Source organism: Scyliorhinus torazame, chromosome 17 (assembly GCF_047496885.1).
Source record: "Scyliorhinus torazame isolate Kashiwa2021f chromosome 17, sScyTor2.1, whole genome shotgun sequence".
NCBI lineage: Eukaryota > Metazoa > Chordata > Chondrichthyes > Carcharhiniformes > Scyliorhinidae > Scyliorhinus > Scyliorhinus torazame.
Window position 1 is genome coordinate 9,590,287 of NC_092723.1, and position 26,179 is coordinate 9,616,465.

The 26,179-nt window shown below is 48.3% G+C and overlaps 1 protein-coding gene across 1 annotated transcript; it reads right to left on the reverse strand.

Annotated features, from left to right (window-relative positions):
* Positions 1–11,833: 11,833 nt before the first annotated feature.
* LOC140393699 (embryonic pepsinogen-like) lies at positions 11,834–23,292 on the reverse strand. The gene is made up of 9 exons (XM_072479993.1): positions 23,193–23,292; positions 22,941–23,094; positions 20,585–20,702; positions 19,105–19,223; positions 17,826–18,025; positions 15,510–15,629; positions 13,428–13,572; positions 12,628–12,726; positions 11,834–12,530 (listed from the first exon to the last, which is right to left on the reverse strand). The coding sequence occupies exons 1-9, from the start codon at positions 23,246–23,248 to the stop codon at positions 12,384–12,386; spliced, it is 1,158 nt and encodes a 385-aa protein (XP_072336094.1). The 5' UTR covers positions 23,249–23,292; the 3' UTR covers positions 11,834–12,383.
* Between the last annotated feature and the right edge of the window lie 2,887 nt (positions 23,293–26,179).

Below are 26,179 nucleotides of genomic sequence, written 5' to 3' on the forward strand. Positions count from 1 at the left end.
TAGAGCCCCGAATGGTTGCATTCTACCTGGTCGCAGCTGCCCTTGGAGACTCACTGAGGCTGCAGGCACAGGCACTGCTTGGGGAGGACCTTCACAAAGGACCCTGCCCTAGAGGAGCGGGGCCAGCCGGTGAGGTTGAAGAACAGGGCGTCCAACATGCCAAGGAGGGTCTGTGGAGGGGGCGCCACATCAGGCCACATCAATACCGTCAACATGAATCCTTCAAGGACATGCCAAACCGAACGTGTGATCAAAGACTTTGGCTGAGCAGGGAGACCATGTGCCACCTGTACCTACAATGGCACACCTGGAACCACGGGGGTTTGGAGGAGTAGCGACCCTGTCACCTCATGCCCTTGGAAGGTAGCCCTTTCAATGATCCTCATGCCCCCCATGACAAGGTGTGCCCCCTAAACAAACATTATAGCCCCCATAATAACCTCCATACAAACCTATGCCCCTCCACCTACCTCCTTGGCTACTTATACCTTCCATGCCAACCTAAACATCTCTACCCACCACCGTGGATTTTTATAACCTGGCAACAATTTAGTCCCAACTCGTGTCAACCTCTGACCCACACACACCACCCTTTGTTCTTACACCAGAAAGAGCACGTGCTCTATCTGAGTGCTGGTCCCACACCTGCTCTTTCTATGAAGCTCTTAGAACAAAGAGAGAGCCTCTTTAAAAACTCCGTAGCTAGAAAGAGCAGCTACTCAAAATTGCAAGTTTTTCCAGAATGAATGTACTCCCGTAGAGCTATATAAATAAACAACGGTAAGCCTTCCTTTGAAAATGCCTGAACCTGTCAATCAAGAGGCTTTTAAAAAGAAATGGCCTTTGAGATTGAATGTAAACAATACAGTTCAAATCTTTTAGACTTGGAGACAGGGCTGGAGAAAGGGCAATGAAATTGATGGTTAAAAAGTGCCTTCAATGGTTTCCACCACTTTAAAAGCAAGACTTTTATCTTCATCTCACTGATTTTTGAACTTAACATGCAGGGAGACAGTTTAAAGGTTTTAAGGCTACAGCTGGGAAGATTTTCACTTTCTTCTCACAGATCTTTCTTATTGACAAGGTGAAAAAGAGTTTAAAGGGATTAACGGCTGCAGATGGGAAAACATCTGCAAAAGACCCCATCCCGGAAAGATCCTCAGCTTGAGCATTCTTGCCAAGTCCATCCTGAACCATACCTCCCCTGAAGGATCCCCCACAGCACCCTGGAGGCAAGTGTTTGGAGGGCACGTACCACCTTTCACTTCTTGGAGTCCATGAAACCAGGTTGGCACTGCCAAGGGGTTGTGCCTCAGGGGGGAGATTGAGGGGGGCTGAGTGCAGTGGGCTGAGAGGGGGATTGAGGAGAGGAGCTGAGGCGGGAGGGGGGGCGAATGAGGGGGGCTCTTGTCGGGGGGAGGCCGTTCTAGCGAGTCGGGGGGTTTCTGCAACTTTAATCTGAGACCTGGGCACCCTTTCAATCACCTTTTATGTAATGCCTGCCATCCACCTTCTTCCTTCTTTATCATAGCTACCAGTCCAAAGAAATGAACATGCCTTCACTGCACAAGATAGATTTCTTGCTCAGCTTGTTCCCTTTAATTGGGATGCAAAAGTAGCCAAAGAATTGGATAAAATAACAACCATCATCGAAAACATAGCTAATGAAACTCTACTGCCCTAGTCCAAGTTTCTGCTGAAATGCTAGCTATCCGTACTGTAACTTTACAAATTAGAATGGCTCTTCATTATATTCTGGCAGAAAAAGGTGGAACCTGTGCCTTAATTGGACTAGAATGCTGTACTTACATCCCAGGTAGTTGCAAAGAAATCACGGATTTGGCAAACCACATTCAAAAGCAAGTGGAAAAACAAAAATAACCCGAGTCTAACACACATTGGAGTTGGGCTACAGAGTGTTGGGATCCTTGAGAGCCTCAGTGGTAAAAGGCCTATCTCTGTATTTTGTACTTATTTTTGATGTGTATCTTGTATTTTTGACAACCAAATGTGTCTGTAGGAAAATGACAAGGAACGCTGGAGTAACAATACCATTAGGGAACATGAGAGGCTCTTTTTATTGATTCCTTATTGTTGATATCATTTACTAAACCTACTAATTTTAAAGGCATGTAACTCTTTTAAATCCTGGTAACCCATTCCAATGTTGAAGGCTGTTCCTATACACAGGGACCACCAAAGACACGTGAGAATGCGTTTTCCTCAGATTATATTTCTTTCACTTTCCTATTATTTTTATTATTATTGATTTATTAACTGATTTATTTTATTATGTTTAAAATTATAAAAGGGGGGATTTGTTGGATTCAACAATTATGGAGGGGATACTTTAAGAGATGGCGTGGGGACTTAGTCTCCAGAAGGGAGAATCCCGCTATCAAAGAAAGGATAATTAATTGGAATAATTTATTAATGTCTAATTAACCAATCAGTTGGTAAGTGATTGACACTTTCCTGAATGTTCCAAGGGCGTCTCAGCTGAGAATTAGAACCAATGAAAGTAAACAAAGGACTAAACCATAGATAAAGATTCCCTTAAAAATGTGATTAGAAGAAGAATTTTAACCTTCCGAGATTCTTGAGGCATTCGTGAAAATTACTTTGAAAACACCTTTGTTGAAATTAATTCTATTTTGTAAGCCTTTTCTGAAATTACTCTTATTTTGAAACTTGGAACGTCATTCTCCGACCCCCCGCCGCGTCGGAGAATGGCCGTTGGCCGCCGTGAATCCCGCCCCCGCCCCTGCCGAAGTCTCCGGTACCGGAGATTGGGCGGGGGCGGGAATCGGGCCGCGCCGGTTGGTGGGACCCCCCCCCCTCAATTCTCCGGCCCGGATGGGCCGAAGTCCCGCCCAGAAATTGCCTGTCCCGCCGGCGTAAATCAAAGCTGGTATTTAACGGCGGGACCAGGCAGCGCGGGCGGTCTCCGGGGTCCTGGGGGGGGGGGCGCGGGGCGATCTGACCCCGGGGGGGTGCCCCCACGGTGGCCTGGCCCGCGATCGGGGCCCACCGATCCACGGGTGGGCCTGTGCCGTGGGGGCACTCTTTCCCTTCCGCCCCCGCCACGGTCCCCACCATGGCGGAGGCGGAAGAGACTCTCCCCACTGCACATGCACGGGAAACTGTCGGCGGCCGCTGACGCTCCTGCGCATGCGCCGCATTTCCGCGCCAGCTGGCGGGGCAACAAACGCCATTTCCGCCAGCTGGCGGGGCGGAAATCCCTCCGGCGTCGGCCTAGCCCCTCAATGTTGGGGCTCGGCCCCCAAAGATGCAGAGCATTCCGCACCTTTGGGCCGGCGCGATGCCCGTCTGATTGGCGCCGTTTGTGGCGCCAGTCGGCGGACATCGCGCCGTTGGGTGAGAATTTCGCCCCTGGTTCTTTCACTCTTCAGTATCTCAAGAACTTTTCAGTGTTCCCACAAACAGTTTTCGATTTCATTTTGTGCAAATGTGCCAAGTGAATTATTGACAAATAAAGAGCGCTTGGATACCTCAAACCGGACTGAATACCTTATCCTGAGTAGAGACAAGAGGAGTTTCGAGATACTGACTTGAAATTATGGGCTATCATTTCTCAGAATCTTGGGAAACATTGATTGGGCGGAGAATCGAGGGCGGGTTTCTCTCAGCCCGGGTCCGGGCCGGAGAATCCCCGCGGCCGGCGCGAATCGTGCCTCGCGGCCCCGACGCCGGCACGCGATTCTCTGCAGAGCCAGTCGGGGGCTGCTCTAGGCGGCCGGCACGCCGATTCTCAGCCCGGGATGGGCCGAGCAATTGTTGTAAAAACGCCGAGTTCTGCCGGCGCCGTCCACACATGACTTCAACTGGCGGGACATCGACGTTGAAGGGTCCGGGGGCGGCCTATGGAGGGGGGGGGGGGAGAAGCGGTCCAACCCTAGGGGGGGGCCACCGATGTGGCCTGGCCCACGATCGAAGCCCACCGATCGGCGGGCCAGCCTCTCTGGCTGGGGGCCTCGTTTCTTCTGCGTCGGCCCCTGTAGTCCTGCGCCATGTTGCGTCGGGGTCGGCGCGTTGAAGGAAGCCACTGCGCATGTGTGCGTTGGCGCTGGTGCCACTGCGCATGCACGGATCCCGCAGCGTCCATTTGACTCTGGAATCAGTGCCATGCTGGCCCCCTGATGGTGTTTCCGACGGCGTCAACACGTAGCCTCAGGATCAGAGAATCCCGCCCCGGGTGTCCGTCAAAGGTCCTCACCTTGCTCTGAACCGAACACATGCTCCAGCTCCCTGTTGGGGACCGTAACGCGAACCTCACCCCTTGCTGTGTGGGTTTGCAAATCCATAGTTGGCATGTGTTTACATGTCATTAACGAGACTGACCCAGTCTGCTCCAGGACTGCACGATTCTCCGCTCCGTTCAGGTAGCCGTGACATGGGCGCAGTTCACAACAGCAATTGAAAAGCGGGGTCTGGACGCCATTGCCTCTGAGGGAGAGAGGAGGTAAGAGAAGTTTTAAAAATTGTTCGACACTGGAATAAAAAAGTAGCGCTTGCCGGGGGTGCCTGCCGAGGTTGGGAGGAGTAGCGGGGAGCGACATGCTGATGGCCACGTGTGTTCAGGATGTCCCCCTCGGGATTGAGTTGGCCAGGCACGAGCTGCCATTGTTGCGATCGTTGTCAGAACAGCAATTATTCAGCACAGGTCACAGGCCGCTGGCTGCCCAGTCTGCGGATGGCTCACTGTGTCCTGAAAATGTCCGCAGTGCCCCTCATCATTTTGGAGGCCACCCTCTGGAGGCCCCCTGACCCCAGCTGACCAATCAATAAGATGGGCGTGGCCAAGCTGAACCTAATAGCAGACCTATTGCTGCCACTCCTCAGTGCACTCACCAGAAGCGCAGCCCCAATGCAGGGGAGGCAGGGAACAGAAGAGCGCACCCCAGGCAAGGGACAAGTACACCGTAGCCTTTGGCAACATCACTGGCACACCGGCCCCTCAGGGCAGCAGCCTCACCTGTGTCACTAACAGCTAGCTCAGTCCTCAGAACGAAACCCTGTCTGCCCACCACGTCCCTGTTCCCGGACAGGCTGGCACAACCCGTGTGCCAAACCCAGGACCCGCTGCACACTACAGCCATGTTCCCAGCTGACGCCAACATCCCTCGCCCAGCCGTGGGACATGTGAACATCTCCTCTCTTTCCCCCGGTGCAGAGAATGGAGCTGGGAGTAGAGCCCCGAATGGTTGCATTCTACCTGGTCGCAGCTGCCCTTGGAGACGCACTGAGGCTGCAGGCACAGGCGCTGCTTGGGGAGGACCTTCACAAAGGACCCTGCCCTAGAGGAGCGGGGGCCAGCCAGTGAGGTTGAAGAACCGGCCGACCAACAGGCCAAGGAAGGGGTGTGGTGGGGTCGCCGCATCAGGCCACATCTATACCATCAATGCAAGTCCATAAGACCATAAGACATAGGAGCAGAATTAGGCCACTCGGCCCATCAGGTCACCATCTCAGGCTAAAGGGACGATCCTTTAAAGCAGAGATCAGGAGGAATTTCTTCAGCCAGAGGGTGGGTGAATCAGTGGAACTCTTTGCTGCAGAAGGCTGTGGAGGCCAAATCACTGAGTGTCTTTAAGACAGAGATAAATAGGTTTGTGATTAATAAGGGGATCAGGGGTTCTGGGGATAAGGCAGGAGAATGGGGATGAGAAAATATCAGCCATGATTGAATGGCGGAGCAGACTCGATGGGCCGAGTGGCCTAATTCTGCTCCTTTGTCTTCTGGTCTTATGGGTCTGCTTCGCCATTCAATCATGACTGATATTTTTCTCACCCCCATTCTCCTGCCTTCTCCCCAAAACAACTGATCCCCTTCTCATTCAAAAACCTATCTCTCTCTGTCTAAAAGGCACTCAGAGCCCTTTGAGGACCTGCCGAATCAAACTTTGGCTGAGCAGGGAGACCATGTACCACCTGTACCTACAATGGCACACCTGGAACACCTGGAACCTGTACCATGTGCCACCTGTACCTACAATGGCACACCTGGAACACCTGGAACCTGTACCATGTGCCACCTGTACCTACAATGGCACACCTGGAACACCTGGAACCTGTACCATGTGCCACCTGTACCTACAATGGCACACCTGGAACACCTGGAACCTGTACCATGTGCCACCTGTACCTACAATGGCACACCTGGAACACCTGGAACCTGTACCATGTGCCACCTGTACCTACAATGGCACACCTGGAACCACGGGGGTTTGGAGGAATAGCGACCCTGTCATCTCTTGCCCTTGGAAGTTAACCCTAATGGCCCCCATGACAAGGTGTGGCCCCTAAACAAACAATATAGCCCCCATAATAACCTCCAAACAAACAGTATTCACCAAAGAGAAGGAATTGGCGGATGTTGAGTCTGGAGAAGGGTGTGTTTATAGCCTGGGTCACATTCAGATCCAAAAAGACGAGGTGTTGGGCGTCTTGAAAAATATTAAGGTAGATAAGTCCCCAGGGCCTGATGGGATCTACCCCAGAATACTGAAGGAGGCTAGAGTGGAAATTGCTGAGGACTTGACAGAAATCTTTGGATCCTCACTGTCTTCAGGTGATGTCCCGGAGGACTGGAGAATAGCAATGTTGTTCCTTTGTTTAAGAAGGGTAGCAAGGGTAATCCAGGGAAGTACAGGGGCGAAATTCTCCGATATCGACACGATGTCCGCCGACCGGCGCCAAAAACGGCGCAAATCAGTCCGGCATCGCGCCGCCCCAAACGTGCGGAATCCTCCGCATCTTGGGGGGCCGAGCCCTAACCTTGAGGGGCTAGGACCACGCCGGACTGATTTCCGCCCCGCCAGCTGGCGGAAAAGGCCTTTGGTGCCCCGCCAGCTGGCGAGGAAATAACATTGCCGGGTGGCGCATGTGCGGGAGCGTTAGCGGCCGCTCACGGCATCCCCGCACATGCGCTGTGGAGGGAGTCTCTTCCGCCTCAGCCATCGTGGAGACCGTGGCGTGGGCCCCGATCGCAGGCCAGGCCACCGTGGGGGCACCCCCCGGGGCCAGATCACCCCGTGCCCCCCCTAGGACCACAGGCCCGCCCGCGCCGCCTTGTCCCGCGGGTAAGAGAGGTGGTTTAATCCACGCCGGTGGGACAGGCATTCTAGCAACGGGACTTCGGCCCATCTGGGCCGGAGAATCGCGGGGGGAGGCCCTCCAACTGGCGCGGCTCTAATCCCGCCCCCGCCAAATCTCCGGTGCCGGAGAATTCGGCAACCGGCGGGGGCGGGATTCACGCCTGCCCCCGCTGATTCTCCGACCCGGCAGGGACTCGGAGAATCTCACCCCAGGCTTGTGAGCCTTACGTCTGTGGTAGGGAAATTACTGGAGAGAATTCTTCGAGACAGGATCTACTCCCATTTGGAAGCAAATGGACGTATTAGTGAGAGGCAGCACGGTTTTGTGAAGGGGAGGTTGTGTCTCACTTACTTGATAGAGTTTTTCGAGGAGGTCACAAAGATGATTGATGTAGGTAGGGCAGTGGATGTTGTCTTTATGGATTTCAGTAAGGCCTTTGACAAAGTCCCTCATGGCAGACTGGTACAAAAGGTGAAGTCACACGGGATCAGGGATGAGCTGGCAAGGTGGATACAGAACTGGCTCGGTCATAGAAGGCAGAGAGTAGCAATGGAAGGATGCTTTTCTGATTGGAGGGCTGTGACCAGTGGTGTTCCGCAGGGATCAGTCCTGGGGCCTTTGCTGTTCGTAGTATATATAAATGATTTGGAGGAAAATGTAACTGGTTTGATTAGTAAGTTTGCAGACGACACAAAGGTTGGTGGAATTGCGGATAGCGATGAAGACTGTCAGAGGATACAACAGGATTTAGATTGTTTGGAGACTTGGGCGGAGAGATGGCAGATGGAGTTTAATCCGGACAATTGTGAGGTAATGCATTTTGGAAGGTCTAATGCAGGTAGGGAATATATAGTGAATGGTAGAACCCTCAAGAGTATTGACAGTCAGAGATATCTAGGTGTACAGGTCCACAGGTCACTGAAAGGTGCAACACAGGTGGAGAAGGTAGTCAAGAAGGCATACGGCATGCTTGCCTTCATTGGCTGGGGCATTGATTATAAAAATTGGCAAGTCATGTTGCAGCTGTATAGAACCTTAGTTAGGCCACACTTGAAGTATGGTGTTCAATTCTGGTCGCCACACTACCAGAAGGATGTGGAGGCTTTAGAGAGGGTGCAGAAGAGATTTACCAGGATGTTGCCTGGTATGGAGGGCATTAGCTATGAGGAGCAGTTGAATAAACTTGGTTTGTTCTCACTGGAACGACGGAGGTTGAAGGGCGACCTGATAGAGGTCTACAAAATTATGAGGGGCATAGACAGAGTGGATAGTCAGAGGCTTTTTCCCAGGGTAGAGGGGTCAATTACTAGGGGGCATAGGTTTAAGGTGCGAGGGGCAAGGTTTAGAGCAGATGTACGAGGCAAGTTTTTTACACAGAGGGTAGTGGGTGCCTGGAACTCGCTGCCGGAGGAGGTGGTGGAAGCAGGGACTATAGTGACATTTAAGGGGCATCTTGACAAATACATGAATAGGATGGGAATAGAGGGATACGGACCCAGGAAGTGTAGAAGATTGTAGTTTAGTCGGGGAGCATGGCCGGCACGGGCTTGGAGAGCCGAAGTGCCTGTTCCTGTGCTGTACTTTTCTCTGTTCTTTGTTCTAAACCTATGCCCCTCCACCTACCCCCTTGGCTACTTATACCTTCCATGCCAACCTAAACGTCTCTACCCACCACCGTGGATTTTTATAACCCAACAACAATTTAGTCCCAACTCATGTTAACCTATGACACACACTCACACCACCCTTTGTCCTTACACCAGAAAGAGAACGTGCTCTATCTGAGTGCTGCTCTTTCGAGGAAGCTCTTTGAACAAAGAGACTACCCCTCCTAAAAAATTGCAGTTAGAAAGAACAGCTGCTCAAAATCGGATGTTTTCCACAGTTAATGGACTCCTGTAGAGGTTTATAAATAAACAACAATAATCCTTCCTTTGAAATTGTCAATCAATTGGCTTTTAAAAGGCAATGGTCTTTGAAATTGAATGTAAACAATACAGATCAAAGCTTTTAAATTTCTATGCTTGGAGACAGGCCTGCAGAAAGGACAACAAAACTGACGGTTAGAAAGCCACTTCAATGCTTTAAAAGCACCTTAAAATCAAGATTTCTACCTTCATCTCACCAATCTTTGAACTTGACATTCACGGAGGCTGTTTAAAGGTTTTAAGGCTACAGCTGGGAAGATTTTCAATATCTTCTCACAGATCTTTCTTATTGACAAGCTGAAAAACAGTTTAAAGGGATTAAAGGCTGCAGATGGGAAAACAAGCCAAATGACCCCATCCAGGGAAAGACCCACTTGGGCATTCCAGCCACCCTAAGTCCACCTGGAACCATACCTACCCTGAGGGATCCCCCACAGCACCCTGAAAGCAAGTGTTAGGAGGGCACATACGCCCTTTCACCCCTTGAAGTCCAAGGAGCCAGGTTGGCACTGCCAAGGGGTTGAGCCTGAGGGGGCAGACTGAGGGGTTGCTGAGTAGAGTGGCGTGAGGGCGGGGGGGGGGGGGGCTCAGCAGAGGAGCTGAGGTGGGGGGGGACGGACGAATGAGGTGGTCACTTGCCAGCAGGTGTGGGGAGGGGGAGGCCTTTTGAGCGATTTGGGAGGTGTCTGGAACTTGATTCTGAGTCTGGGCACCCTTTCAGAAAGCAGTCAGTGCTTGCTATTATTACTGTCAGGAACCTTAGGCTGCGGTCTTTTCGCTGATGGAATCATTAGACATCACTCATTTGTCGTGAACTTCTATTTGTTCCTCACTATTCTCACGGTAAAGGCTGATGGAAGCGGTAAGCCTTGTTGAATTGAGAGTCAGTGAGTTTTGAATGGTATAGATTGTCATAACTATTACTGAACAGGTGAGAACAGACCTAGTGAATTGTGCACAATGTTGGTATTTAAGTCAGGATATATTTGCATTGGAGGCAGTTCAGATATGATTCATAGAATAATAGAATCAAAGAAATTACAGTGCCAAAGGAGGACATTCGGCCTATCGAGTCTGCACCAGCCCTTGGAAAGAGCACCCTACTTAAGCCCACACCTCCACCCTATCACCGTAATCCAGTAACCCCACCTAGGGGTTCAATAGATTGATTCCTGAGATGAATGGGTGGAAAGGTTGAGCAGGTTGGGCCGATATTTGTTGATGTTTAGAAGAATGAGAGGTGATCTTATGTATGAGATTATGATAGGGCCCGACAGTGTAGATGTTGGTAAAATACTTTCCATCTTGTAGCAATCCAGAATCACGGGGTGCAGTTTCAATAAGGAATCCCCCATTTAAGAGAAAGATGAGGAAGAAATAGTTTCTCTCAGAGGGTTGGCTACTCCAGAGGCTGTATAATTAAGTATAATGGAGCCAGTGTCACACTGGCAAATGGTTAGAATTGCTGCCTAATGGCACCAGGGACCCAGGTTCAATTCCCGCCTTGTCTGTTGGAGTTTGCACATTCTGAGTGGATTTCCTCCTGGTGCTCCAGTTTCGTCCCACAGTCCAAAGATCTCCAGGTTAGGTTAATAGGCCATGCAAAAGTGCCCAAAGGTTAGGTGTGGTCACGGGGGGAAGTTGGCCTAGGTAGGGTGCTCTTTCAGAGTGTCGGTGCAGACTCAATGGGCTTAATGGCTTCATTCTGCACTGTAGGGATTCTACGATTCTCTGATATTCAAGGCCGAGTTAAAGAGATTTGTGAAATACAAGATTGTCCAGAGTTATGAGGGGCAGAAAGGCAGGGCCGTTTAGTTGAGGCCACAGTCAAGTAAGCTTAAATTGCATTGAATTGTGGAGAGGTCTTGAAGGGCTGACTATCCGACTATTAGTTATGTTCTTATTTAACAACATCGCTGGCATTGAAAACAGATTATACAGGCAGCTCAATGCCTTAGAAGTTGTTGCTTCTTAATAAAATCTTTTAGAAATTAATGTTCTGGTATTTTTGATTCTCCTTTAATCCAATAAAAATAATCCCAATGTGTATTTTGCTTTCTGTATTGATTTAAATGTGAGTTACATTTCCTACTTTTTACTTCCTGCAATGTTGTCTGTGACAATTCTTCAATCTGACTGGACGATCAGCCTGCCTGTTGCCTGCCCTGTTTCTGGATGCCATACATCCCCTGAAGAAGGTTGAAACTGACTTTGGGAAACAGGAAATCTGTGTTCTAGAACTAATCAAATCCATGCGGATAACTTTTATTAAGGGCACAGGCAAAACTATCCCATTGCTACTGACCTGAAATTATGGGCTATCGTTTCTCAGAACATTGGGAAATATAGTTGGCCATTTTAGAATATGTGGACCAGGGTCACTACAGTTCAATCTGAAATGGACATAGATCCAACATCTTAAACAACAGGGACTTGTATTAGAATTATTCTGAGACATAAATAGAAACAGAATGAAACTTCATCAGGCCATGTCCAAGTCCCTGTAAATATTATTCAACAGCAACTTGAAATGAAAATCGCTTATTGTCACAAGTAGACTTCAAATGAAGTTACTGTGAAAAGCCCCTAGTCGCCACATTCCGGCGCCTGTTCGGGGAGGCTGGTACGGGAATTGAACCGTGCTGCTGGCCTGCCTTGGTCTGCTTTCAAAGCCAGCGATTTCGGTTGATCATCTCACAGGACAATTCAAATGTGAAATGAATTCAAGCTCTAACCACACACAGATGTCACAGGATAAAGAACATGAAACAGGAAAACTGGGAGTGTGAATTTCATAATTATATTTTATTGAGCAATTTTAAGAACTATTATAAATGAAGAGATTCCAAAGGATAGAAATGGCTGCTGTATGATGTTAGGATCACATTTACATCAAATCTGGTTTCACTGCAGAGGTCATCCACCTTCAGCAGAAATGTGTGTCTGTCTCTGGAGTGAATCATTGCACCAAGAATATATCACAGCTGAAAGTCAGAATCAAAAGATGGCTGAGTAAGAGTGCTTCACAATCAGAGAGGGAATAGAATTAGACCGAATTAACATCCACAACCAGTGTTCTTAACCTGTTCCTTTAGAAGCCCACCCTGACAAGGCATTTCTTGAGTTCTTACTTCTATTTTCATTGCTTTCCAGCAATGACTTGGTGCAATGTGCTGCTGAACACAAACCACAGCCAAGTAGCCAATGGTACGCCTTTGTTTATAGCCATTCTGGAGATGGTGACTTGCTCAATTATACTGCCCTGCACTGGGGAACTATGTGATGCCTCCAAATGCAAATCGGGGTGTGCTTTTAACGAGAACAGGAATGAAGGACTTAGACAGCCTGAGCCAAGCCCACGCGGTTGTTCCCATGATCGAAAATGGAGTAATATTCTCCAATGAACACGTCTCCCAGAATCCAAAGGTCTCCACCACCTCCACCAAATCCACTGGAGCAACTTCTTTGGCCGTTGTAAGAGCTCTGGAAGGAAAAGGAGAACAAGTAAAATTAACAAATATTCCATTGCAGCTTCTGACATGTGTGTATTCTCGCAGCCTATTGCTGTGCAATAGCATACCTGCAATGTATAGGCTTGGGCGGGAAGAGGGAAGTCCACTCCATTGATTGTGAAGACCACATCGGGCATGCTGCTCACCTTGTTACAGTCTATTGAGTACTGCAGGTAAATAGAAAAAGTGTTTAGTCACTGTGTCAGTATATGGATTGACAATAAATCATTTGCGGTGCAATGATATTGCAAACTGACCATAGCTCAACTCAATATGAGGTGACAAGCAGGTTAATAAAGTGGTTGAAGTGAAGCTTTAGAATTCCCCAGGGTCTATTTAATTTCCATTTGGCAACCCTACCTCAAAACATTTCTAAACATCAGTGTCACCTCAATGGTAAAACAATTATAGGATTCTGCACTTATTCTTCTGACACTGTGTTCTATTTCAGCAAGAATATTTGTCCTTCAATGAGAAGGTTCCAAAATGTAAAGAGTCTTCACCTTAATTTTGTTACAAATGGTGATTCATTTCCAGATATTTCTGGGGCTAGGGCGTCCAAGCTGTAGTGACTGTCTGATATTCATGGAATTGATTTGAACACCACTCCGTGCTCTCACTCACACCTTCCACCTTTCCTTTGCTACCACCCCGCCCCCCCCCCCCCCCCCCCCCCACCCCAATCCGGCAAGAGGCTGAGGGCATTTTGATGGAGAAAATTACATGTCGCAATTTGCAAGATTTTTACAATCGTATCTATTTGTACTTTGTAACAATTTAAATGGTCGGCTGCCAGCTGCATTAACAATCACTCATTGGTGCACACTCAGATACTCCAACCACACCCATCGTCGAAAAAGGGATTTACCATGCCATAGTAACCTTCGGTTGCTCCAATGCGGTTCTGAATTGTGTTGATGGCTGAGGTGGAGCCAACGAGAAGCGAAGTGCCAGTATCAACAATGGCAGCACACCCTTCACTGCAGGCCACAACCTGACCATCGATGGTCACTCTGAGGGGGAAAAATACATGAAGAGTTAGTCAAAGACCTGAAACTGCCTCATGTGTCAGACTATTGAACAAATAATACAAAGTTGCATTTCCTCGTTAGCTGAGACATTAATTATGTTTTCCAACAATGCCGATGTGGCTGAGAATTTAAAATTAGTCTAAATGTTTTCTTCTTTCTTTGCTTTCAGTTCATGGTCAGAATTCTCCGTTTGGGAGACGATTGGGCTGGATTCTCTGATTTTGAGGCTATGTCCCCACGCTAGCGTGGGAATGGTGGCGTTTTACGACAGAAGAAATGGCGTAAAACAGCCAGCGATCCTCCGTTTGGCTGGGGGGCTAGCATCAAGGCAGCGTGGAGCACCCAGCTCTAGCTGCCAATACGGCCCGGAGAATCGCCGGGTCCATGGCCGCACATGTGCAGGGTGGACGCCTGCAGCGCTGCGCTGTGCAACATGGCGCCGGCCGCGGACTGACCCGGCCTGCCAAATAGTGGGCCCCCTTTGACCGGCTCGCGTGCCCCGGATCACCCTCTCAAAGTACCCCCAGCCCCTGATGAAGTCCCCCCCCCCCCCCTACCCGCGCTCCCCGACTGTGGCGGCACTGCACTGAGTTCACAGCCGCCACGCCGAGTTCCTGATGGATGGGATGATGAGAGACCCACACCCTCGGGAACTCGGCCAGCAGGGGGCACAGCATCGGGGGGGCGGGCCTCAGGCAATGTCCTGAGGCCATCGATACGCTGCGCGGCGTTCTCAGAGAGTACGACGCTTTGGAAGGGGCGGAGCATCACGAATGTGGCTCCGCCCCTGTTTTGGTTGTAAACCTTGACCGGGGAATTGAGCCCGATGTGTTGCCGCTGGGACTGAATAGTGTGCGATTCGCAATTCTGTTGGGGGCGCAATCCAGTGAACGAGTCATGACACGCAAATGGGCCCGCACTCTGCCCGTGCGAATGAAGCACAAAATGGGTGTGTTTAAATCACATCCTGCGGCAATGAAGGCCAGAGCCAGACCACTCCCAATCCTGAGGGGTCACCCCGAGTCCACGGAATTGACACTAAGTCACTCCCCGCTACTGCCGCTGGCCCGCGCCCCCGCCGCCCAGCAAGCCTGACAGTCTTTGAGGGTTTTCACTGCTTATTTAGCCTCCTGCACCCCCTCTGTAACCATGGCACCCAGTCCCCTCTTGTAAATACTTGCACTAACTCATGCCCATGGGAATTCTGCCTATGAGGGGCAGAGCATCGCGGAAGGGTGGAACATGAAGTGTCCAAGCCGCTAATCATGTAGAAGTCCATGCAAATGACCATTTTACATTGTTCTGCCGGTGTGGGGCACAAACTTTGATATAGCCGCCTGCGAGGGACCAGAGCATGGCGCCGGAATCGATGGCGGGCACAAAGCGAGCCTTTGATCACCCGCGATTCTCGAGCCATGGAGATTCTTGATTCTAGCGACGTGAAGCATAGAATCCAGGCCCATATGTTTCAATATGTTTACGGGCAGCACGGTAGCATTGTGGATCGCACAGTTGCTTCACAGCTCCAGGGTCCCAGGTTCGATTCCAGCTTGGGTCACTGTCTGTGCGGAATCTGCACATCCTCCCTGTGTCTGTGTGGGTTTCCTCCGGTTTCCTCCCACAGTCCAAAGATGTGCAGGTTAGGTGGATTGGCCATGATAAATTGCCCTTAGTGCCCAAAATTGCCCTTAGTGTTGGGTGGGGTTACTGGGTTATGGGGATAGGGTGGGGGTGTTGACCTTGGGTAGGGTGCTCTTTCCAAGGGCCGGTGCAGACTCGACGGGCCGAATGGCCTCCTTCTGCACTGTAAATTCTATGATAATTCTATGATAAATATAGTTTGGTAAAATCATTCTCTCGGACTTCAGTGGAGAAGCAGAAAGTATCCATTGCAATTGCAGATGAGGGTAATCACTCACCGATCAATGTTGATTTGCCAGTAGGCCTCACGAGTGACAGGAACCCAGTGGATTTGACCGGTGTAGTGGCTTGAATCAATTCCACCAAATAGAATTTCACTTCCATACCCACCATTCTGTCTGTGAACAGAAGAGAATCATTAAAAAGCTCAGCAATTGACAGTTTTCTGGTTTAGTGGTTTCATACCTAGTGATGCGACTGCCTGTTGGATATTGTAAAATAATCAACTTTCCAAATCAGCAACAAAAGACACCGATTGAATCATTGCCATAAATACTTTTATTTTCATGAATTTGGAGTACCAAACTCTGTTTTTTCCCCGCTTAAGGGGCAATTTAGCCTGTCCAATCCACCTACCCTCCGCCCCTGGTTGTGGAGGTGAGAATGTCACTCAGTCACAGGGAGAATGTGCAAACTCCACATGGACAGTGACCCGGGGCCGGGATCAAACACAGGTCCTGGGCACTGTGAGGCAGCAGTGCTAACCACTGCTCCACCATGCTGCCCCTCCATTGCCAAAAATACCAATGATAAATTCAAGATAATAAATTCAAACTCAGCAACTTGTCTTTTAAAAGGATTTTGCAGAACATAACCTGCCTTTGTTTATCGGTTTGAATGCTGAATTTGGTTGATTTTACCACACAACAGATTCAAGGTTCAGAACCAAATCACTTTGAGAGAAAGCACTAGGATTGACCTAGTGTCTTTCAAATCCTCAGGGTGGCCTTACGTTCTTCTCAACCAATTAATACTTTCAAATTGTATTTAACGTTGCAGTGCAGGCAAATGTGGCTGGCACTTTGTGCAGAGCAGGATCCCACAGATAAGCTGACGGAGCTCAGTGGAAAGGTACCATGGATTTCACTTTCCTGCCTGCTTCCCGTATCCCTCGATTCCCTGAACAATCGAAAATGTGTCTCTGTCAGTGTTCAGTGAACGATGGAACATCCGCTCCTCTGGGGTGGAGAATGCTAAAGATTCAAAATGTCCTGAGTGAAGGGTTTGAAGGATGGAGAGTGATCGCCGCTCACTGTCCCGAGATTCAGCATCTAACCTGCAAACGTCAACTCTCGAACTCGCACCGGCATTTAACGCTCACTTGGGCGCTGATTGGCAGTGGGCGGGACTTGTCCACACATGGAAGGAAGTCCCACCCGTCAGAGGTTTTGGCCAGGCACGGCGCCCCAGTGGATGGAAGAGGTAGTTTTAGCGCCCTGCCTGGCACTGAGTCCCAAAACTATTGCAAAGTCAGTTCCAGGATCCTGGGGGTGGGAGGGTAATGGACACCCTCATGGCTCAAGACGGACGTGATCGCAGTGTCGTGGGGTAGGCCTGGGGGATATCCTGATGTTCCAAAGTCCTGGGTGGGAATTAACCCCCTCCCCTCTCCTTCCCCCCCGCCCCTCACCCACCCGAGATGGGGAAAGGTTTTATTGTCACGTTCCCATCCAGTCACACCTGCTCCTTCCAGACTACAAATTGAGTCTGGGCAGAAAAAGTAACTTCGGTGGCCATTAAGTAGGTTTGGGGGGGGTTCCCGAGGGAGAAACCCCTTCCATTCAATATTACAATGATGCCCCCCCTCCCCCATGCCTCAGAACCCACCTTGAGGACAGTGTAAAATTCTGCCTCAGTGATTGGCTGCTTATCCTGAGACTGTGTGTCCCTGTGTTCCAAATTGCACAGCCAATAAAAAAATCTCTCAGGGTCTATCGTGTCGAACCCCTTCAGAACCCTGAATGTGTTTCACAGAGACTGTTGTATTTCGTGCCTTGGAGATACGCAGAGATGACACACCATTGTCCCGTGTTGAGGATATGGTTTATTTACAATGCTTGATAAAGGCAGTCCACTTTCTCTCTCTTCAAGTGACCTCACCTAAGCTTAACTAATCGCACGCAGTGAGCATTCAACTGAGACACCTAATCAAATGCCGAACAATTGAACACTGCTGCGATCATCTCTAATTCTTCAAAACTCCAGAGAATATAAACCAAATCCACTGAGCATCTCATCGGAAGATAGTCCTCTCACCCAGGGACCGATCCAGTGAACCTTTGATCTACTGCCTCCCATACAAGTACATGTGTCCTTAGATATGGGGACCAACATTGCACACAATACCATGGGGACAATGCCACACTTAACTATTGGCTTACACAATGTGCTCAATTTTCACATTAGAATTTCCCACAGCTTTCTGACTGAAAGACAAGAGTGTGAACAACGAAGGCAAGGTGATGTTTTGAGTGAAACCAAACTAAGCCGTTCCTGCTACACGCAGGGAAATGAGATACAGCAAAGATGTTTACCTCGTCAGGTAGACGGAGAAGAGATGCTGATCCACCAAGTGTTGCGCCAGCATGTTATGAAATACGGTTGTGGCTCCCGATGCTGCAAGAGATTGATAGCCCATGCCGAGAATTCCATCAAACTTCACATAGCCAAAGAAACCACCAGGTTCACTTGTGGCCAGACCAAATTCCTGATCCCGGATCACCATGTTTGAAATCTGCAAACGAGTGACAAATCATGAGGGATTAAGCAGAACGTTGTCCTGTGAATTGCAAGTTCCCCAGTAAATTAGGTTTTCCCACACAGCCAATTGTGAGCACCAATGGGACAGATGGCTAATGAAATGTTTTCTTCAGCAATCCTGGTTCCTCCCCCCTAATGGGGCACCGATAGCACCAGGGACGGGATTGTCCGGTCGGCGATGCCGAAATCGCATTTGACGATCAGCCAGAGAATCCCTGTCTACGGCTAAATCGGGAGCAGAGCCACTTTGGCGATGCTCAGCCCCCACCCCGCACCAAAGCGGTGTACTCTACACGCTGAATCGATGACCGCAGGAAGTTGCCTGAGGCCCTCCCCCCATTGCTCCGCCCCCAATGGCGTGGGTCTCTCATGGTCTCACCAGTCAGGGACTCAGCTTGGCGGCTGCGGACTCAGTCCAACCCCGCCACAGTCGGGGGTAGCCGATTCACGGGTAGGAGGGACCTCGGCTGGGGCAGGGGGTGCGGTCATGGGCGTGGGAGCCAGCCAAAGTGGGCGGCACTATTTGGCAGGCCGGGTCGGCGAGCTGCCAACATTATGTTGCACGGCACGGCCGCTGCAGGCTGCCGCCGTGCAAATGCGCGGCCATGGACCCGGAAATTCACCAGTGCCATATCGGCGGCTGGAGCCCGGGGCTCTATGCTGCTCGGCTGCTAGCCCCCAGCCAAATGGAGGAACGGTGGCCATTTTACACCGAATCTCCGGGCGTAAAACGCCACCGTTCCCACACTGGCGTCAGAACATAGCCTCACAATCGGAGAATTGAGCCCCGTGACACTCTCAATCTGGATTAGTGGCTTTGAACTCACAACCTCGGGCTCAGAGTGTCACCACTGAGCTCAGGCAGACAACCAATAGAGATAATATCCCACATTCAACACAAATAGACAGAAAGCTGTGAGTCGAATTGAATGGCTGAATGAAGGGAGCATTTTCGTCAAATATTTTTATCTTGATCTGGAAGATTAAACCTCAGACATCAATGATCACTGTTATGTGATTTAACTTATTTGATGAAGGCTACAGTCTACTTACTCTGACTGTATCATATCCCAGTATTCCATCCATGGCACCTGTACCATACTGGATAGATACACCCTGGTTGCGTGTATAATATGTTGAAGACCTTTTGGGGTTGAATTGGCGATGCTTCGCTGCAATGGAACATTCATTTCATGAAGATAATGTAGGAATATTCAGAAAGAAATAATCTATTACTTCACATTTTCAATGGTTTCCATTTTCACAAGAATCTCAACCCATTTTCTTTAGCCCCCTACAGTGTTACTCGTTTCCTTTTGCTTGGAGGTGCTGCTGAGGATGTGATGGTGAGCAGAAAGCTGTCTTCATGTTTGAGGTGGATCTCTGAGCTGGACATGTGTGTGTGTGGGTGTGTGTGTGTGTTGATGTGTGCGTGCGTGAGTGTGGACCCAATGGGTTGAATGGTGCCCTGTTCTGCAATGATAACTCTATCGGTGGGACTTTCCAGTCCTCCCCCCCCCTCATGGTGTGTTTGGCCGCCTGCAGAATCCTCCTGCCCGCCGATGTCTACGACGTTTGTGTGGATCAAACTCTCCGCTGACTGTGAACCTGCTGCGAGGGACCGCCATTGGAGGAGCCGGAAGACCGACAAGCGGGAATGGATGGAACATTCAGCCCTATGACTCTATGACACAGGGTTAAGGGGGATGTACCTTCTCTGTACACTCGTGATTTGTTGAGTTTACTGATGAAGCTGAATGATCTCTAAGTATCTTTCTAAATTCTTCCCAAGTTTCCAATCTGCTCAAGGTCTCCACCATCCGTTATCTTTGGGTGGTGTAACCCTCCTAGCCAGGAGTGTGAACTGGATATTATTTTACACTAATGCTAATTTGTGTTCAGCTAATTTGTGTTGGGCAGCACGGTAGCATTGTGGATAGCACAATTGCTTCACAGGTTTGATTCCGGCTCGGGTCACTGTCTGTGCGGAGTCTGCACATCCTCCCTGTGTGTGCATGGGTTTCCTCCGGGTGCTCTGGTTTCCTCCCACAGTCCAAAGATGTGCAGGTTAGGTGGATTGGCCGTGATAAATTGCCATTAGTGTCCAAAATTGCCCTTAGTTTTGGGTGGGGTTACTGGGTTACGGGGATAGGGTGGAGGTGTGGGCTTGGGTAGGGTGCTCTTTCCAAGAGCCGGTGCAGACTCGATGGGCCGAATGGCCTCCTTCTGCACTGTCAATTCTACGATTAAATTCATCCTACGATTGACCCGAAGATTTACCCATCCGAAGATTTACCCATATCCAGAGGAAGACAAAGAACCACATCGAAAAGGTCCGAGAAATCAAAGCTCTGTTTCAATTCTCTCCAAGCTCATAGATAACAAAGCGAAATTCTAGTTTAATCCAATCTTACAGAACGCGCTTTTCAACTGTGATTATTCTGGGAAAATGACTCCCTTCCTATTCCTGCCATTAGCGAGAAGAAATGTCACAGAGGGAAGCATGGTGAAGAGCAGGGTAATGTATACTTACTGCACGATGCTGCATAGCAGGAAGTTGATGGGACCCAAAGGTTGGATGAGCCAGTGTCAAAGATGACAGTGAAACTCTGTGGTGGGCTCCCAATGCTGATTGTTCCGTAGTAAGACAACTGTCAGAAAAAATGAAAAGACAAAAATACATCAACTGGAAATGTATCAGTGCATCAGGTGTTATTAGGCTTAGATTCCTCAAGATCCATTGGAAAATTTCAATCTCCCAAACCCTCCTTTTCCAATCACGTAATATGGAAACAGAAGAATACAGCTATTCAAATGGAAGAGAGATAATGATTAGGAATAATGGAGCGCTCTGTTTGTATGGATTATACTGAATAATATATCTCATGGTTCAGATGATGTTACGCTGCCGTACATTCGTTGGCTCTTTCGATTTCAGGTTTCACTTCAACTGGTGCTAACAGCATTGCCAGCGTTGTCACAAATCCACCCATAAGCTTTGCTCATTCAGGGTACCCAGAAACATTGGCCCTCTGTAAACCCTCATCATTTGTGAGGCAAGCAGCTGCCAGTGAGTGGATCGAATGGAAATCACCAGCAACATCTCACGATGAATCAGAACATTCAACTGCTGGTCTAAACCATTCACTGATGCAATTACAAGGGGTCACGATTTCAAGGTGAGAGGGGGGAAGTTTAAGGGAGACCTGCGTGGAAAGGTTTTTACGCAGAGGGTGGTGGGTGCCTGGAACGCTTTGCTAGCGGAGGTGGTAGAGGCGGGCACAATAGCATCATTTAAGATGCATCCAGACAGATATATGAACGGGTGGGGAACAGAGGGAAGTAGATCCTTGGAAAATAGGCGACAGGTTTAGATAAAGGATCTGGATCGGCGCAGGCTGGGAGGGCCGAAGGGCCTGTTCCTGTGCTGTAAATTTCTTTGTTCTTTGTAATTACCAGTTTTTCATAGAATCAAAGAATGGTTGCAGCACAGAGGAAGCCATTTGGCCCATCGTGCCCTCCTGGCTCTCTGCAACAGCAACCGAGCTGGTCCCACATCCCCCGAGCCCTGAAAATATGTTCTCGTCCGATAATTGCCCAATTTTCTTTTCGAAGCTGCAATTGGCTCTGAAATCATCACGCTTTCCGTCAGTACGTTTCTGATCCTAAGCTGTGTACAAATGGTTTTCCTGTATGTTACGATCGGCTCTTTTGCCTTCTCACCTGTAGTTAGTGACCACTCGTCCTTCACAATTCTGCTGATGGGAGCAGTTTTTCTTTATCTACTCTGTCTAGGCCCCTCAAAATTGGGAAACCCCGCTCTCAATTATGCTCTTCAACTTCTCTTTCTAAAATGTGGTGCTCAGAATTGGACACAATACTCCAGTTGATGCTGAATTAGTATTTTGTAAAGATTCATTATAATTTCCTAGCCTTATCCTCTGTGCCCCGATTCATAAAGTCCAGCGTCCTGAATGTCCTTTTAACCACTTTCTCAACCTGCCCTGCCACCTCCAATAATCTTTGGATACATACACCCGGACCCCTTTGCTCCTGAACCCCTTTTATAATTGCACCCTTTATTTTATATTGCCTCTTCTTGTCCGTCCAACCAAAATGAATCACTTTACACCTCTTTGCAATAAATTTGAACTGCTACGTGTTCCCTCAGATACCAACCTCACTATGTCACCTTGATGTTTCTCACTAATATCCTCAGGGTTTGCAATACTTCCAAATTTTGTATCACCTGCAGATTTTGAAATTGTACCCGCCGCACCCAAGTCATTAAACTACATCAAGAAAAGCCATGGAGCAAAAACTGACTCATGGTGTAAACACCCACACACCGTCCCGCAGCCTGGAGAATGACCATTGGCCAGTACTCCCTGTTACCAGTCAGTCAGCCATCATTGTATCCTTGCTGCCACTGACCCTTTTATTCCACGGGCTTCAGCTTTGCTAGCAGTCCAATATTGTGACATTTTAGCATGGAAACCCATGAACACCGCATCAACCATGTTACCCTGATCAACCTGTACAGCTACCTTATCAAACAATGTCATCAAATTTATTTCACATGATTTCTGTTGAACAATTCCTTGTCAAATTTCCTTACTTAATCCACATTTGTCCAAGTGAATCTCAGCGCCCATCAATAGCCCAATTTAGAACAACTGAATCCCATCCACAGTCACTTGCTGTGTAAATTATCGCAGGTTAAAGATCTACAACATATGATACACCAGCCCAGTTTTCCATGCTACTAAATTATTATCCTTAACTAACAATTGGCTCTTGAATAACATAAAATATGAGCGGATGGTTCAATGAAGGTGAGTTAAGATGTAGTTTTCTATTTTGGTTTGGAAAACTGACAGATTACTTACATCCAGGTAGTTAATCATTGGTTCATTTACAGCCAGGGATGAGGGTCCTTCAAACTTTGAGCAGGGATCATGTGGGTGATTCTTCAGGAAGTCTTCCAGCAACCCTTTCTCCTGAAGAACATCCCGAGCAGATTTGCCCTTAAACAAGGGCATTCTGCAAAGAAATAAATTAAGTTAGAAATTTCATCCGCTTTTACTATTCCTTGATGACAAATTATTTTTCCCCTCTCTTGCCCTTTGATGATTTCTTACCTGAACAGGCATTCCGAGAGCTGAATGCAAGCGAGGGTGATGATCAGCCACTTCATCTTGCCAGTTGGGTTGGTTCAGGGACTCTTCAGAATCTGAAGTTTTGGGGTCTGAGCTGCAGTATTTATAGCCACTCTGAGCAAACCATTCCATTGTCACGAGGACTCAGATACGATCATTCAACATGAGGTGGAAATGTTAATGTACTCGTGATTAGTTTATCCCAAGTGTAATCACTTTAATTAAGGACAATCTTCAACTTACGTAGTCAGTAATTGAGAGCATTTGGATTGTAACAAATAATGTTAAGTGTTGTATAATTAAAACCTTGTGACTGATAAAACAATTATAAATATACCTGCAAATCGGGCTAAAAACAATCATATCAGAATCACAAAATATCAATGTCACAAGTGCGCCAGAGAATACGTTAACTGGTTTCGTGCCAGTATAACCTTTAACGAGATAGCAACTTTGGAGGTTGAAGCCTGTCCGATGGTGAATTTCCTGGAGGGTCCGACTTTCTTTTACTTTAATTGAGGGGTATTAATTGACATCATCAGCTGCAAGAGTGACGCTCTGCTCAGTTCGAAAAGTCATTCGACTCCAGAAAGATACATTTTTCATGTGACATTTCGAAATACACTCTTCTGTAGATCTTGGTTTAGTGGTAGAAGTGTTACTTTAGAGTCATGGCATTCTAGTTTGGAAAGCCCCAGCCCAGGACTTGAAACATGTGATCTCAGCTTCCGGGTAAATGGCCACGTTAAAATATGGACCTTCTGCCTGTTCAAGTAAACTTTATGAGGTCAGGCCAGAGGGATTTACCAAATGATCGACCCAATATTTACCCCCTCAACCAAACCCAGCAAACGAGCTTTTTCAAATTGTTCTTGGGATGTGAGTGTTTCTGGCCACTCTATCATTTATCCCTTATTGCCCATGATAACCTATCACCTTCTCTGCTGTGGGATGATGCAACTGAATGGTTCACTTGGCCATTTCAGAGGACAACTGGAAGTCGGCAACATTGCCCAGGGTCTGGAGTCACATGTAGGCCAGACCGGGTAAGGGTGGCAGATTCCTGCCCCTGAAGGACATTACTGCGTGACCTTTATATGTATGTCCCTGTCAGACAGGGAGGAAATGGTCGAGTGAGGGAACCATGGTTTACAAAAGAGGCTGAATGTCTTTTCAAGAGGAAGAAGGGGGCTTATGTAAGGATGAGAAAACAAGATTCAGTTAGGGCACTGGAGGGATACAAGATAGCTAGGAAGGAGCTCAAGAAAGGGCTTAGGAGAGCTAGGAGGGGGCATGAGAAGTCCTTGGCGGGTAGGTCAAGGAAAACTCCAAGGCCTTTTACACTTATGTGAGGAAAAAAAGAATGACCAAGGTGAAGTTAGGGCCTGTCAAGGACAGTAGTGGGAACGTGTTCATGGAGTCTGAAGATATAGGATAGGCCCTAAATGAATACTTTTCCTCAGTGTTCACAAAGGAGAGGGGCCATGTTGTTGAGGAGGATAGTGCGATACAGGCTGGTAGGCTGGAGGAGGCAGATATTCGGAATGAAGATGTGTTAGAAACTTTGAGAAGCCTGAGGATAGATAAGTCCCCTGGGCCTGATGGGATATATCCTTGCAGATTGCAGAGCCTTTGGCTTTGATCTTTGTGTCTTCACTGTCTACAGGAATAGTGCCAGAAGACTGGAGAGAGGCGAATGTTGTCCCCTTGTTCAAGAAAGGGAATAGGTATAACCCTAGGAATTATAGGCCGGTTAATCTCACTTTGGTCACAGGTAAATTATTGGAAAGAGTCCTGAGGGATAGGATTTATAATAATTTGGAAAGATACAACTTAATCCAGAAAATTCAGCACGGATTTGTGAGGGGTAAGTCTTGCCTCACTAGTTTGATTGTATTCGTTGAGGAGGTAACTAAGTACAGAGATGAAGGTAGAGCAGTTGATGTCATATGCATGGATTTTAGTAAGGCGTTTGATAAGGTGCCCCATGGTCGGCTCATGCAGAAAGTAAGGAGGCATGGCATAGAGGAAAATTTGGCCGATTGGATCAGTAACTGGCGATCACATAGAAGACAGAGGATGGTGGTAGATGGTAATTTTCATCCTGGAGCCCAGTCACCAGCGGTGTACCACAGGGATCAGTGCTGGGTCCTCTGCTATTTGTAATTTTTATCAATGACTTGGATGATAGAGTTGAAGGTTGGGTTAGTAAATTTGCTGATGACACCAAGATTGGTGGAGTAGTGGATAATGTGGAGGGCTGCAAAGAGACATTGATAGGATGCAGAGCTGGGCAGAAAAGTGGCAGATGGCGTTTAACCCTGATAAGTGTGAAGTGATTCATTTTGGTAGGACAAACTTGAATGCGGATTACAGGGTTAACGGCAGGGTTCTGAAGAATGTGGAGGTGGAGAGAGATTTCGGAGTTCATGTCCATGGATCTCTGAAAGTTGCCTCCCAAATGGATAGAGCCGTGAAGAAAACCTATAGTATTTTAGCATTTATTCACAGGGGGATTGAGTTTAAGAGCCGTGAGGTTATGCTGCAACTGTACAAGGCCTTGGTTAGACGACATTTGGAGTATTGTGTGCAGTTCTGGTCACCACATTATAGGAAGGATGTGGAAGCATTGGAAAAGGTGCAAAGGAGATTTACCAGGATGCTGCCTCGATTGGAGGGTAGGTCTTATGAGGAAAGATTGAGGGAGCTAGGGCTTTTCTCATTGAAAAATGAAATGGAATGAAATGAAATGAAAAATGAAAATGAAAATCGCTTATTGTCACAAGTAGGCTTCAAATGAAGTTACTGTGAAAAGCCCCTCGTCGCCACATTCCGACGCCTGTTCGGGGAGGCTGTTACGGGAAGGAGCGAAGGAGGATGAAAGGTGACTTAATTGAGGTGTATAAGATGATGAGAGGGATAGACAGAGTGGATGTTCAGCGACTTTTTCCTCGGGTGAATGTAGCTGT

Coding starts and splice junctions, on each gene's coding strand:
- LOC140393699 (XM_072479993.1), bottom strand. CDS start 23,248: ATGAAGTGGCTGATCATCACCCTCGCTTGCATTCAGCTCTCGGAATGC. Junction 18,026..19,104: donor TGGGATATGATACAGTCAGA/GTAAGTAGACTG, acceptor ACTCGTTTGCAG/ATTTCAAACATGGTGATCCG. Junction 12,531..12,627: donor CCCAAGCCTATACATTGCAG/GTATGCTATTGC, acceptor TTTTCCTTCCAG/AGCTCTTACAACGGCCAAAG.